The sequence below is a fragment of the Polypterus senegalus genome, chromosome 15 (genome assembly GCF_016835505.1).
Source record: "Polypterus senegalus isolate Bchr_013 chromosome 15, ASM1683550v1, whole genome shotgun sequence".
NCBI lineage: Eukaryota > Metazoa > Chordata > Cladistia > Polypteriformes > Polypteridae > Polypterus > Polypterus senegalus.
The window spans coordinates 46,903,936-46,918,902 of NC_053168.1; the positions used below are offsets into that span (position 1 = coordinate 46,903,936).

A 14,967-nucleotide genomic window follows, 5' to 3' on the forward strand; every position below is an offset into this window, starting at 1 on the left:
AGGAGTTTAAATACTTGGGACCAACAGTACAGAGGAATGGAGATTGGGGAAGAGAGTGCAGGCAGGGTGGAATGGGTGGAGAAGAGTGTCAGGAGTAATTTGTGACAGACGGGTATCAGCAAGAGTGAAAGGGAAGGTCTACAGGATGGTAGTGAGACCAGCTATGTTATATGGGTTGGAGACGGTGGCACTGACCAGAAAGCAGGAGACAGAGCTGGAGGTGGCAGAGTTAAAGATGCTAAGATTTGCACTGGGGGTGACGAGGATAGATAGGATTAGAAATGAGTACATTAAAGGGTCAGCTCAAGTTGGACGATTGGGAGATAAAGTCAGAGAGGTGAGATTGCGTTGGTTTGTACATGTGCAGAGAAGAGATGCTGGGTACATTGGGAGAAGGATGCTAAGGATAGAGCTGCCAGGGAAGAGGAAGAGGAAGGCCTAAGCAAAGGTTAATGAATGTGGTGAGAGAGGACATGCAGGTGATGGGTGTAACAGAACAAGATGCAGAGGACAGAAAGATATGGAAGAAGATGATTTGCTTTGGCAACCCCTAACGGGAGCAGCTGAAAGAGGAAGAAGATTTGCAATACGTACACTTCATGTTTGTTCCATGTCTACAATGATCTGTGTAAATGCAGGATGACAGGAAATGCAAGGCAAGAAATCTTGAACACATAACTGAAACAGGAACTTTTTTCATGTTATAGTAATAATTGACAAAAAGCTGATGTGAAGTGTATAATGTGTGAAGACTGAAGTCCAAATATCAAATAAACACTTTCACAAAAGATATAACAAACCAACTGGGCTTTTATTCAAGAATATAACTAAAGAAAAAGAAATTGTTCAATTTCCATGTCACTGTCAACGTGTAAAAACTGAAGATCAACTATCAATCGGTACAAAGTAGACAAGTCTTCTTGACTAGTGCAGAGGTAAGGACTGCTGTCTCATAACCAAGAGGTTGTGGGTTCGATCCCGGGTTCTCCTTGCATTTACTGTTTTGATTAGTGAGGTGCTATTATTTTTACTATTATATAATAAAACATAAAAAAGATTTGAGTCTGTAACAGCCGGTGTAAATTTATTGTAGACAGACACACAAACACAGCTCAATGATTTCTTCTCTGTGTCTTCTTCGGCAAATAGACACCACAGTGTCTATGGTGGATGTTACTTTTCCTTACAAATGGACATTCACATCAACATGTCATTTGAACAATTTTTTTTTTATTCAAGAATCCAAGAATAAAATTAAGTAAAAAAAAATCATTAAAATTTAGTTTTATTAAAGAATCCAAGAATATCTATTGTGCCATCTGCACAGAGCAGCGTACCACTGTGACAACTGATTGAAAATGAAATACGCAAACAAGCATGAATGCAAACATCTTTTACTTTGTACCGACTGAACATGTCGATTGGGCAATTTCTTCAGTTTTATTCTTAAATAAAAGCATACTTGTTTTGTTACACCTTTTATGAAAGTATTTCTTGGATATTTGAGGTACAATCTTCACATATACTACACTTCACATTAAAATTATGTCATTATTACTATAACATATGAAAACATTTTCTGTTTTAGCCATGTGTTCAGCATTTCTTGCCTTGCATTTCCTCTAACATTCTATATTTACACAGATCATTGTAGACACGGAACACACCTGAAATGTAAGTATTTCAAATCACGGTATTTCATTACCTATATAATTCCTTACAAAGGCATCGCCAGATAAACACTTCAGCACAGACTTGAACTGTGAGGACTGCAGCAGGGCGATGCCTTCATCTGACTGAATGGGGGGTGGGGGTGTAGCAGGCTGTGTTCTGCTAAACCACACATTTGCAAAACAAAATCAGTATATTAGCGCAGTGATAAGGAACTACTAGTTTCTTGGCCTATGTCAGGAAAATTTAAGGTGGTCAGGGACAACAAAAAAAAATCATCAGCTTCAGTGATTCTAGCATTAAACTAAAATATTGCTTGAAAGGGAGAGTGTGGGCTAAATTAACATATAATATGTCAAGAAAAATATCAGCCTGTAAGCATCAGTGTACAGTATATGAAGTCTATATGTTACCGTTTTATTTTATTCTCAGACCTCCCTCATTTGCAAATGGCTAGTTAAGTAGAGGTGTAGAGGCAGAGATGCTTAAATATCAACCTCATTAAAAAATGTTTGCCACAGTACCTACTTTAAAAAAAAAAAGTAAAAACTAGATTTCCTCCTTCAGTATAGTAGCAAAGTCAAATATCATAATACCAGTATGGGAAATTTGATTAAAAAAAAGTTTAATACTATGTTAAGTCTAGAAGGAAATAGAAAGTTGCACCTAAGGCTGAACATGTTGAATAAACTGAAAAGATTATAATATCTATTTCAACATTGAAAATGAATAGCTAAATGATTAACATACTCACATCAATGACTGTGTCGGACTCTGATCTTCCTGGTACTGGGCATTCCTTAACTGTATTAACTTGCTGAAGAAGAAGATCACAGTATAGTCTGAGCTCAGACATTTTCTTTTTCAGTGCTTCTGTATTTTCATATACTTCTGAAAAGTGATAAGATATACATTCGTATCACTGCATTATTTCATAGGAGTCACCATCACAAACCACTTAACAAAAGAAATCTATTACTTATTGCATTGTACGCAAGCAATCTTTCTTAACATTAAAATTACCAGAGCGTACGAAAAAACTCACCGTCCCACCTTAAAACGCTTCACACCTCTCCGTCACATCTTTTGTCTTCTAAATTTGTGGCTAAGCAGCAAACAGCAAGCAGCCTACTATCACATCCCCCACCGGTGTATAGTTTTCTCAGCTCAAGTCTGTTTACCTGCATGTCAGTTGCATGGAGTTGTATAGAGTGAGAAGTCAAGCAAAATTACACTTTTTATAAATACTATATCGTTATTTGGAACACTTGCATTTCATGTGTGTTCCGTGTCTACATAGATCTATGTACCACATCGTTAAAAAAAGAAACGTTTTTCATGTTTTAGTCATAATTGACAAAATGTAGACATAAAGTTTATAATGTGTGAAGCCTGAAATCCAAATATCAAAGAAACAGTTTCACAAAAAGTACAAAAATACTAGAACAAGTGTGCTTTTATTCAAAAATATAACTACGGAAAAACAACCCGTGTTAAAATGCGATATTGACACGCATTTGTTAGGAGCGCTGTGGTGGCGCAACGGTGTCAGCTCTTGACTGGTAGTCTGAATTTTACGGGTTCGATTCCAGATCAGTCTGTTTTGAAAAGTGAGCTGCACATATTCTTACTATTTTAAAATAAAACATACATTTGATTCCAGTCTGTAACAGCCGATGTAATTTATGATACTTGTAAAGGTTAGCTTTTTTTTTTATTCTGTTATTCTCTCAGCCGCGTTCTCAATCCCAACTCAAACCCGCCCCCCACCCGCATTTGACACTGCTGTTTTCTCAGACGCGCTATAACAGAGGCAAACTCAAATCATGATGATTGTTCTACATCAGATCAAGAATGCACTTTTGCCATCACTGTACTTTGTATATGTACATGGGAAGCACTGCACTCGTGACTTTACGCTGTAGGAAATAAGTAAATAAATAATATCTACATAGTAATAACAGTAATTTTATTATTATATAACAGCTTCCCTGTCTGCCTATTATACAGTGCCTTAATTCCTGAATATATAAAGTCGTCATCAGAATATATAAAGTCATTCCTGAATATATAAAGTCAGAGTTAGAATATATAAAGTCACTCCCGAATATGTAAAGTCAAATCCTGATTATATAAAGTCAGCATCAGAACATATAAAGTCATTACCGAATATATAACGTCAGCATCGGAATATATAACCTCATTCCTGAATATATAAAGTCAGATTATATTGATATTGATTGAAACGACTCAGGCACATTTTTATTAAACTCAATAAATTCCTACTACAACGTAATGAACTAAGTTAACAAAAACATCTTCAGAAAAACATTAAAAAAAAACTCACTGTTCAGTTAATTCATTTAAAATGATGTATGTGCCCGGCATTTTGAACACTATGTTTATTTATTCTTTTTGTATGGGCGCATTTTTGGACGAACCTCACAAGCCCGATCGACTCTGAGTGGCTTCTGTCGAAGTTTACCTTTCACTAGTACAAGTGAAATGACAAGCACGGAAATATACTGCTCAAAAGAATTAAAGGAACACTTTTTAATCAGAGTATAGCATAAAGTCAATGAAACGTATGGGATATTAATCTGGTCAGTTAAGTAGCAGAGGGGGTTGTTAATCAGTTTCAGCTGCTGTGGTGTTAATGAAATTAACAACAGATGCACTAGAGGGGCAACAATGAGATGACCCCAAAACAGTAATGGTTTAACAGGTGGAGGCCACTGACATTTTTCCCTCCTTATCTTTTCTGACTGTTTCTTCACTAGTTTTGCATTTGGCTACAGTCAGTGTCACTACTGGTAGCATGAGGTGATACCTGGACCCTACAGAGGTTGCACAGGTAGTCCAACTTCTCCAGGATGGCACATCAATACGTGTCATTGCCAGAAGGTTTGCTGTGTCTCCCTGCACAGTCTCAAGGGCATGGAGGAGATTCTAGGAGACAAGCAGTTACTCTAGGAGAGCTGGAGAGGGCCATAGAAGGTCCATAACCCATCAGCAGGACCAGTATCTGCTCCTTTGGGCAAGGAGGAACAGGATGAGCACTGCCAGAGCCCTACAAAATGACCTCCAGCAGGCCACTGGTGTGAATGTCTCTGACCAAACAACCAGAAAGACTTCATGAGGGTGACCCAAGGGCCCCATGTCCTCTAATGGGCCCTGAGCTCACTGCCCAGCAGTATGCAGCTCAATTGGCATTTGCCATAGAATACCAGAATTGGCAGGTCCACCACTGGAGTCCTGTGCTTTTCACAGATGAGAGCAGGTTCACTCTGAGTATATGTGAAAGACGTGAAAGGGTCAGGAAAAGCCGTGGAGAATATTATGCTGCCTGTAACATCGTTTAGCATGACTGGTTTGGTGGTGGGTCAGTGATGATCTTGGAGGCATATCCATGGAGCGACTCACAGACCTCTACAGGCTGACACAACGGCATCTTGACTGCCATTAGGTATCAGGATGAAATCCTTGGACCCATTGTCAGACCCTACGCTGGTGCAGTAGGTCCTGGTTTCCTCCTAATGCATGACAATGCCCGGCCTCATGTGGCAAGAGTATGTAGGCAGTACCTGAAGGATGAAGGAATTGAAACAATTGAATGGCCTTCACGATCCCCTGACTTAAACCCAATAGAACATCTGTGGGACATTATGTTTCGGTCCATTAGGCACCGCCAGGTTGCTCCTCAGACTGTACAACAGCTCAGGGATGCCCTCATACAGATCTGGGAGGAAATGCCACAAGACACCATCCGTCGTCTCATTAGGAGCATGCCCGACATTGTCAAGCATGCATACAAGCTCGTGGGGGCCACACAAGATACTGAAAAGCATTTTGAGTAGCAGAAATTAAGTTTTTGAAAAAATGGACTAGCCTGCCACATCTTCATTTCACTCTGATTTTAGGGTGTCTACACAATTGAGCCCTCTGTAGGCAGAAAACTTTTATTTCCATTAAAAGACTTGGCATCCTTTTGTTCCTAAGACATTGCCCTGTCGTTATTTGTATAGATATCAAACTTCATATTGAGATCTGATGTATCTAATGTGTTTCTTTAAAGTGTTCCTTTAATTTTTGTGAGCAGTGTATATTCAGGAATTACTTTATATATTCAAGTTTTGACTTTATATATTCAGGAATGACTTTATATATTCCAAAAATTATTGTAATTGCCTGTTTGGCACCACATAGGGCACTGTATAATAGATATATAAAAAAAAGCTAAGGGGATAGATATATACAGTGGAGGAAATAATTATTTGACCCCTCACTGATTTTGTAAGTTTGTCCAATGACAAAGAAATGAAAAGTCTCAGAACAGTATCATTTCAATGGTAGGTATATTTCAACAGTGGCAGATTGCACATCAAAAGGAAAATCGAAAAAATAACTTTAAATAAAAGATAGAAATTGATTTGCATTTCATTGAGGGAAATAAGTTTTGAACCCTCTAACAAAAAAAGACTTAATACTTAGTGGAAAAACCCTTGTTTGCAAGCACAAAGGTCAAACGTTTCTTGTAATTGATGACCAAGTTTGCGCACATTTTAGGAGGAATGTTGGTCCACTCCTCTTTGCAGATCATCTCTAAATCCCTAAGGTTTGAGGCTGTCTCTGTGCTACTCTGAGCTTGAGCTCCCTCCATAGGTTTTCTATTGGATTAAGGTCCGAGACTGACTAGGCCACTCCATGACCTTAATGTGCTTCTTCTTGAGCCACTCCTTTGTTGCCTTTGCTGTATGTTTTGGGTCATTGTCGTGCTGGAACACCCATCCACGACCCATTTTCAGTTTCCTGGCAGAGGGAAGGAGATTGTCGCTCAGGATTTCACGATACATGGCTCCGTCCATTTTCCCGTTAATGCGATTAAGTTGTCCTGTGCCCTTAGCAGAAAAACACCCCCAAAGCAAAATGTTTCCACCCCCATGCTTGACGGTGGGGACGGTGTTTTGGGGTCATAGGCAGCATTTTTCTTCCTCCAAACACAGCGAGTTGAGTTAATGCCAAAGAGCTCTATTTTGGTCTCATCAGACCACAGCACCTTCTCCCAGTCACTCTCTGAATCATTCAGGTGTTCATTGGCAAACTTCAGACGGGCCTGCACATGTGCCTTCTTGAGCAGGGGACCTTGAGCCTTGCAGGATTTTAATCCATTGCGGTGTAATGTGTTTCCAATGGTTTTCTTGGTGACTGTGGTCCCTGCTAATTTGAGGTCATTAACTAACTCCTCCCGTGTAGTTCTAGGATTCTTTTCACCTTTCTCAGAACCATTGACACCCCACGAGGTGAGATCTTGCGTGGAGCCCCAGAGCGAGGTCGATTGATGGTCATTTTGTGCTCCTTCCATTTTCGAACAATCGCACCAACAGTTGTCACCTTCTCTCCCAGCTTCTTGCTAATGGTTTTGTAGCCCATTCCAGCCTTGTGCAGGTCTACAATTTTGTCTCTGACATCCTTGGACAGCTCTTTGGTCTTTCCCATGTTGTAGAGTGTGGAGTCTGCTTGATTGATTGATTCTGTGGACAGGTGTCTTTTATACAGGTGACTAGTTAAGACAGGTGTCCTTAATGAGGGTGACTAATTGAGTAGAAGTGTCTAACCACTCTGTGGGAGCCAGAACTCTTAATGGTTGGTAGGGGTTCAAAAACTTATTTCCCTCAATGAAATGCAAATCAATTTCTATCTTTTATTTAAAGTTATTTTTTCGATTTTCCTTTTGATGTGCAATCTGCCACTGTTGAAATACACCTACCATTGAAATGATACTGTTCTGAGACTTTTCATTTCTTTGTCATTGGACAAACTTACAAAATCAGTGAGGGGTCAAATAATTATTTCCTCCACTGTAGATAGATAGGAAGGAAAGGCACTATATGATAGGTAGACAGGGAAGCTGCTATATAATAATAAAATTACTGTTATTACTAAATAGATAGACAGGGAGTTCAGGCAGGCAGAAAGGCGAAGGTTTTAAAAAAAAAAAAAAAATTCTCCCCAGCAGGGAATTGAACTTTGGTCTCTGAGGTATGGCAAGTTTGTTGCACTCTGAATGACAAATTCTTACCAGTACGCCATGGAAGTTGTTGTGACACTCTTGAACCTTTTGTGAAATTGTTTATTTGATCTTTGGCCTTCAGGCTTCACACAGTTTATAGTTTATGCCTACATTTTGTAACATTTATTACTAAAATATGACAAAGTTTCTGTTTTAACAATGTTTTTACACAGATTACTGTAGAAACGGAACATGCATGAAATGAGTGTGTTCCAAATAACGATCTATTATTTCCACTCTAAAACTCCACTTTACTCCCAAATAATCAATTAAGACATGAGCTGGGAGAAGTTTGTGCATGTTCTAAGTCAGTGGGGGGATGGAATAGCCGGCTGCTTGCAGATTGTGTTTATCAGCACATTTAGATGAACAAAAGACGCTGGCGGAGAGGTGAGAACGGTTTTAAGAAGTGATTTAAGGTGGGACGGATCTGCGAGTTTTTTCGTAGGCTCTGGTAATTCTAGTGTTAAGGTAACATTCCCAAGCACTTTTATTTGAAACGTTGCTAATTAATAGATGAATGTAATACCACATAATCTACTATATCTTAATAGTCTAAAGTTACACATAATTCTTGCTAACTATTGGCAAGATCTAATGTTCTTATGGTGTTTACTATATTTAGAAACCATCACTATTTTAGAATTCATTAACCAAAGAAATACATTATCTAATGGATCCTTGGACCACTAAATGCAATGTAGAAAAACCAATAAATGAAAAAAAAACTTTAGTACGCAAGAGGGTGATGTTGGTTCCCAAATATGTCAAATTAAAACTGCATGGCATTTTGGAAACTGAATCCAGCTATCAAAGGATATTCATAATGATGATTTGCACTTTTACTTTCCCTTAAGAATATTTCAGATTTCCAAAGGAATATGAAAAAGTGGAAACAGCAAAACAAGAAACTGTTTCCATCTCTGCAACCAACAAGCATTTCAAGAAAAGTATATCGAAAAAGTTCTATCCACTCATTCATCCTAACTCACTTTTTTATATACAAGACTTTTAGGAACCAAATGCTATCCCAGCAGAAGAGGTTTATAAAAATAAAATCAGCTGACTTCTTTATCTTTAACAAATATGACTACAGAAAAATTAGTGGAAATGTTAAAAAGTTATAATTGCCAAAAGCAAATTAGGAGTCATCAAAAAATATACTTCTATTCAAAGAAATTAAGTAAAATACAAACATGTCTATAAACAAAAAAACTAAGCAATCCATCTGTTATCAAAACACCTTAATCCAGTTCAGGGAAGTTCAGGAAGATGAGGGTGGCTTTGGTAGGGGATTAAACACATGGTAGGAAACAGTCCTGGATGGGACATGCCCTTAATACAGGGCGCGCGCGCGCACACACAACACACAAACACACACACGGCACGGTTTCCAGTTAGGTTAATTTGTACATTGCTATGGTGTCAGAGGAAAACAGAGGAGAGACAAAGTGAGAACTTTCCAAGACCTTAACGGATTGTGTCCAGACCGGGTTTTGAGCAAAGGGGAATGCAGGTGTAAACAATATTTAAAAAATATTAGTAACTGGGAAAAAAAAACAATTTTCAGAGTATAAGAATGATGAAACTGACAAATTACTTAACAAAAGCCTACCTTTTTCTTTTTTTGTTCGACTATCTGTTAGACAGGCCTTTGCTGTTCCTAAAGCGACTAACCATTTTTGCCTTTCAGCTGCATTTATTGCCTTTAGGTAAAAACACTGTTCTCCTGGGATGATCAAATCCATCCTTGTATTATCTGTATGAACTGTAAAATAAAAAGCAGCACGTGTAAGAAACATTCCACTGCATTTTTTCAGGAATAATGGTAGAAGCACAATTAAGAAAATTCTAGCATAAAAGGAAATTTCTAAAATGAATCTGGTGAAACACTTGATTTTTTCCTGTACAGTGCCACTTCATGATGACACTTAACACATCAAGCCACATTCTGTATACTGTAAAACTGGTCCCTTTTTTAAAGTACTTTATCAGAATAACGTAAACAAAATAACAAATCTATGTTAATTTACTGATACAGTAAATGTAACTGCATTAACAATACCATAAAAAAAATAGCTTAATAATTTGAAATCAAACAAAAAGATCACTCAATAAAAGAGCTGCCACTAATTATTTGTGCAGTCTGCTTTTTTGTTTTTCTGCAGTATTTAAATCATAGCTCCATTAAACTGAAGAATACATGACAGGAAATCAACTGTATGTTGACTGCAAGGTTTTTCTTAACATTTAACTGCATTTTTCAGGTTTTTTGACTCTGAGGTTTAATGATCATACTGTTATCCCCTAACCTGTAAGTAGATAGCTGGTCTATTTAGTGAGAACACCATGACCTCACATTTGGAGTTTCTAATTTTCATCCAGACTAATCATAGTGAGTGATTAGTAAGTACTCCAGTAAATAACAGAGTTCACAAACTAAGACCAAGAGCAACGAGTCACCGGCCAAGAGTAGGGATTCTCCCTTTAGCTTTCCAAACTGTATACAAGTAGTACCCTTGGCATATTTCTGCATATACATCCAAATGAATCCACCCAAACTTCAAGAGTCCAAACAGAATTCCATTTTTGTTCCACAAATACAGAAATTGAAGAACACATAGCAGCAGCCCCAAAACTCTATGCTTGTGTAGCGCTTTGCACAAGATATCATAGGGCACACAGTCATAAGATTTCTTCCAAATGCATAAAGCACTTGTAGAAGGGCAGGCAAATTCACATGACCCCTTCAAGTAACACTGCACAAAAAAAGTATCGGTCCACAGTTCCATGAACAACACAGAATTTGCATTGATCCATCTAGATCTGTGAGACGGAGGAGTGTGATCTCATTTTATTTGGAACACAAACTCTTGCTTTTTACATCATACAATAAAAAGCATCATCCAGTGCTTAGTAAAACATGCACGACCGACTCCCTCATACCTTGTATTTCACACACAGACATTTTGATGCTGCCTTTGCATCCCTTCCAAGCATCATCTTCAGAGTCAAAGTATGACAAAGTACCTCCTTCTAGTACAAACCATCGTGGCTGCCAACCTAAAAGATAAAAAGAAAGGAGCAATTCACCTTAAAACTGTGTACTGTACACATCTTTATGATTTAAATTATTTTATAATAAATCAGAGACCTCCAACTTCCAACAATGTCATCACTCACCTGCCTCACTAGGTCACATACTGTAAGTGCTATTCACAGTTATTTGCCAAATAGACTGGACAATATTATGCAACGATTACAAAATGATAAATCATGCAAGTTATGCAATTATTAAATTGCTCACTCATTAACTTATCTTCGTCAGCTTGAAAAATCCTAGTCTATCCTCCAAAACCAGACAGATATTTCAATGTCATATATTATTTAAAACTACAAAAAAATAACATTTTCCTTACTAGGAAGAGTATAAAGCTTCTTGAGAATGTAACATGAATTTATTCAAGCTGTTCTAAATAATTCTGTCAATCTTCTACCTTTGTTCTGTTTTACTTTGATGTTTTACTCTTTGTGAGGAGCTAACAATTACATAATTCTGCACAGTCCTATTCAAAGGAGTGACATAATGAAGGACTGAAACCTCAGATATAAATTTCAAAGGAGTGACAACCACCTAACCAACCATCCATGTGGTAGGTGAGGCGACAACGATTTTTTTGGCGAGCATACTTTCAGTTGTGTATGGTAGGTGACTCGTTATGTCACTCCAATAAAATTTCACTCCTTTAATACAGTATTTATGTCACACCTTTGTTATGTCACTCCTATGAAGTGTCACTCCTTCGACACAGACCCAATTCTGCAAGATTTTCGTTTACACAGCCTGTGGGTATTAAGTGTTTATCATACTATGAAGTGGGCAAATATTCCTGGAAAAATGTACTAAATCTGATAAATTTAACAAACAAAAAAATGAACTGGATGTACTTAACTGTTGTTTTCTTTGGTAAAGCACAGAAACTGCATGGTTGAATAGAATTATATTTTTTGTGTGGTGCTTCTTTCTTCCTCGTTTGATAGAAGGTGTATAATATGCCTATTTATACTTTAACAATAACCTAGCTATCTTACTAATATAACATTAATTCCATCCATTAATTTTTATTAAACTCAGAAATATGGTGTACTCTTTTCTGTTTGATGCAGACAAATAAGCATGGCCGGACTTCTGCATGGGATAACCATAGCAGGATACAGGGTCCCTGAAATTAGTCTCAATATATAACAAAATGTTTGCTACTTGCTTTTCAAATAAATATTCCTGCCACTAGACTGGCCAATCCAGTTCTCTACACCATTTTACTGTTATCCCCAAAATAACTCATCCACACCAGTAGCCACAAACTAAGCTCATCCCCGAGTTTGTGCTTTTGCATTAAACAGTGGCTGATAGACGGCAGCTAATGTGAAAGTTGCTCAGAAGTGAATAATGACAGCATGACAGATTTTAGTACTAGTGGTACTAAAGTATACAAAGGTGCTTATTTTGTTCAAACGGTAACTGTGACCCCTCTTTATGTATGTGATGTGACAACTTTTAACGCTGCCATTTATTGGATCTTCAGGGAAAAAGACCAATGATACAACTAGTGATGGCACGTTAAACGTAACTGTGGCTAAGCCAAGCAGCGGCGCACAGCAACTAATCCAGGAGCACGCACTAAAACCCAGTGTTGGAATGCACACATGGTCTGTTGTCTAGTTTAAAAGCTTAAAGTTGAAATGTACTGGTCAACTAAATCTTTACATAAATAAACCTTATGGATAGTGGATCCCAAGTGAAAAACATTTCAACTTAATTCTCAGGTGTTTGCATTTTGTTGACAATAACTTACCTGTTACTTTACATAGTACAGATATACAGTACAGTTTTCATTTCTGAACACTATGTTGTTGTTGCTGCGGTGGGCTGGTGACCTGCCCGGGTTTTGTTTCCTGCCTTGCGGCCTGTGTTGGCTGGATTTGGCTCCAGCAGACCCCCGTGACCCTGTAGTTAGGATATAGCGGGTTGGATAATGGATGGATGGATGGATATTGCTATTGACAAGTCATTTATGTTTTGTGAAGATCATTTGGCAAAAAGCAGTAAGTATCTCATACAATTAATGAGCTGGTGATAATCTCTACTAAACAATATGTGTGAAGGTTATTGGTAGCTTGACAAATGTGCCTAGAGTCTGCAAACTGGTGAAGAACAAAACCCGCCCGCTAATATGTTTTTATTTTTTTCACATTTATTTGTATTGATTTTTTGTTTTCAATTTTTCTTTCATTTTACCTTAACAACTGAAATTTTTCCCTCTGTCTCTTCTTCTCTTTGTTTCACTCTCTCATGCTCTCTTTATTTTAACATTTGACATGGCATACTGTCACTGCTGAGGGATTATTGGATGTTCTTGTGTTATGCTATGATAGCTAGCAATTCTAAGTTTTGGCATTGTATACTCTCTCCCTCTTTGTGTACATATTTTATATATTTATATAAGTACCTACCTCATAATTACAGATATTGCTTCTGTGTTTTTTTTTTGGCTACATATGCACCTAATACACGCTTTTTACACTACTTGTTGCATAGTAGCTATTCAAATCCAAAAGTCACCTAAGCTGTGACGTTACAAAACTGTTCTTATGCTCCTTGTGCTAAAATTAACAATGCTGGATTTTAACCCCTTGTAGTCAATTGTCGTGAAATTGCATCAATCTGCTTCCGGCCTGAATGCAGCGCCGAGGTGGCATATGTATCCCGCCAATGCGAGTGAATGCATATTCGATACATACCAAGGATCGTATTGGAAGCACCAGTCACACCATCTAGCAGTCATAGTGGAAACTACATCTCTCTTATAGAAGAGAAGTATTGGCGTAGCCGTGCACGTGGGTTTTGGCTGCTAATTTTGAGAAATTGTCCAAATTTGAGGTAAGTTGTACTAAGATAAAAAACACATATCAGCTTATTGATTGCTTGTGTGTTATATTCAAATTAACAGTCTCCACTTAATTTAACATCCATGTGACAGAAAAAACACAAATAGTTTCTTTTTTGAAATAATTGTAAATAAATTTAGGCAACAAGGGGTTAATCATTCATCCATCTAAATTTGCTTTATTTAGTACAGGGGTTCTTAAACTGTGTTCTGTGAACCCCAGAGGTGCATAAAAAATTAGAGTTCTGCAAGTCATCAGTCATTACTAGCCGAAGCGTGTAAGAATAGGAACGGAAAACGGTGAGAAAGGAATTCAGTATAACAAAGGCTTAGGAAACCACCATCGCAGTATAACGGAAACAGCAAGGAGCGAAACCAATGCCAATGGTCGAGAGAGTACCTTCCTGTAGCAGGCTACAGAAAACATAGACATCCTTCTATATAAAAGCGGTCGGGATTGTCCTTCTGTCCCGTGAGTGCTATGAAGGCGCGGAGTTTCACACACGCCCCGTCCATTTTGCAATGCACGATGGGATTTGTAGTTTTGTTTTTCCAAGTAAAAGATTATTTTCTACTCCAGACCGTGCGATATCTTCTTCTTCTTTCTTACTATATAAAAGCGGTCGGGATTGTCTTTCCGTCCCGTGAGTGGAAAGTGTAGCGGTATTCCGCTTATCACAGACTTACTACTTGCAGCTTACGGTACGAAGTGACATGATGTGAGCACAGTTCTGGTGCACCCATCGTTTCCTTGCTTTTGTGCATGATGCGCTGGAAAAATAGACAAAATTATGTCTCTGGAAATAATTAATGTTGATGGAGTACAAATGCCTCACCGCGTAGTAAATATCAGGGGGGTTCAAAAGGGCGACCTCAATATATAAAAAAAGTTTAAATTTCATCACAAAACTAACAGAAACTACGAGTATTAAAGTAATACCGCTCAAATACAATATAACCAAATTAATGAGTTTGTATAAAACATCAAATTGATCTACATATTGAATTGCCTTAAGAAGTGGTCAACTTAAAAGTCGGTCGTCTTAAAAGGCGGGTCAGCCTAGTATATAGATAGACGCCGCATTCACGGTGTTGCCCAGTCGACACGATAAGTCAACGCGTCCGCACTATTGCGAGTGGTAAAAGTGCCATTTAAACTAATACAAGTAGACGTGGAAACCGGGTTTTCTGATGAAAAAACAATAACGTTTTAAACAGTATCATTTACATACAACAGATTTTGGCAAAACGTTTACATGCAATTATTTATATCCATTT

At 37.9% G+C, this 14,967-nt stretch overlaps 1 protein-coding gene across 2 annotated transcripts in view; it reads right to left on the reverse strand.

Moving 5' to 3' along the window:
* Nucleotides 1–14,967, reverse strand: part of plekha8 (pleckstrin homology domain containing, family A (phosphoinositide binding specific) member 8) — a 44,754-nt gene that overhangs the window by 26,381 nt on the left and 3,406 nt on the right. For both annotated transcript variants that reach the window (XM_039736662.1, XM_039736660.1), the window contains exons 2-4: nt 10,688–10,804; nt 9,357–9,509; nt 2,426–2,562 (exon numbers count right to left, since the gene is read on the reverse strand). In XM_039736662.1, the coding sequence (XP_039592596.1) occupies nt 2,426–2,562; nt 9,357–9,509; nt 10,688–10,804 (407 nt within the window). The remainder of the gene's footprint in view (nt 1–2,425; nt 2,563–9,356; nt 9,510–10,687; nt 10,805–14,967) is intronic.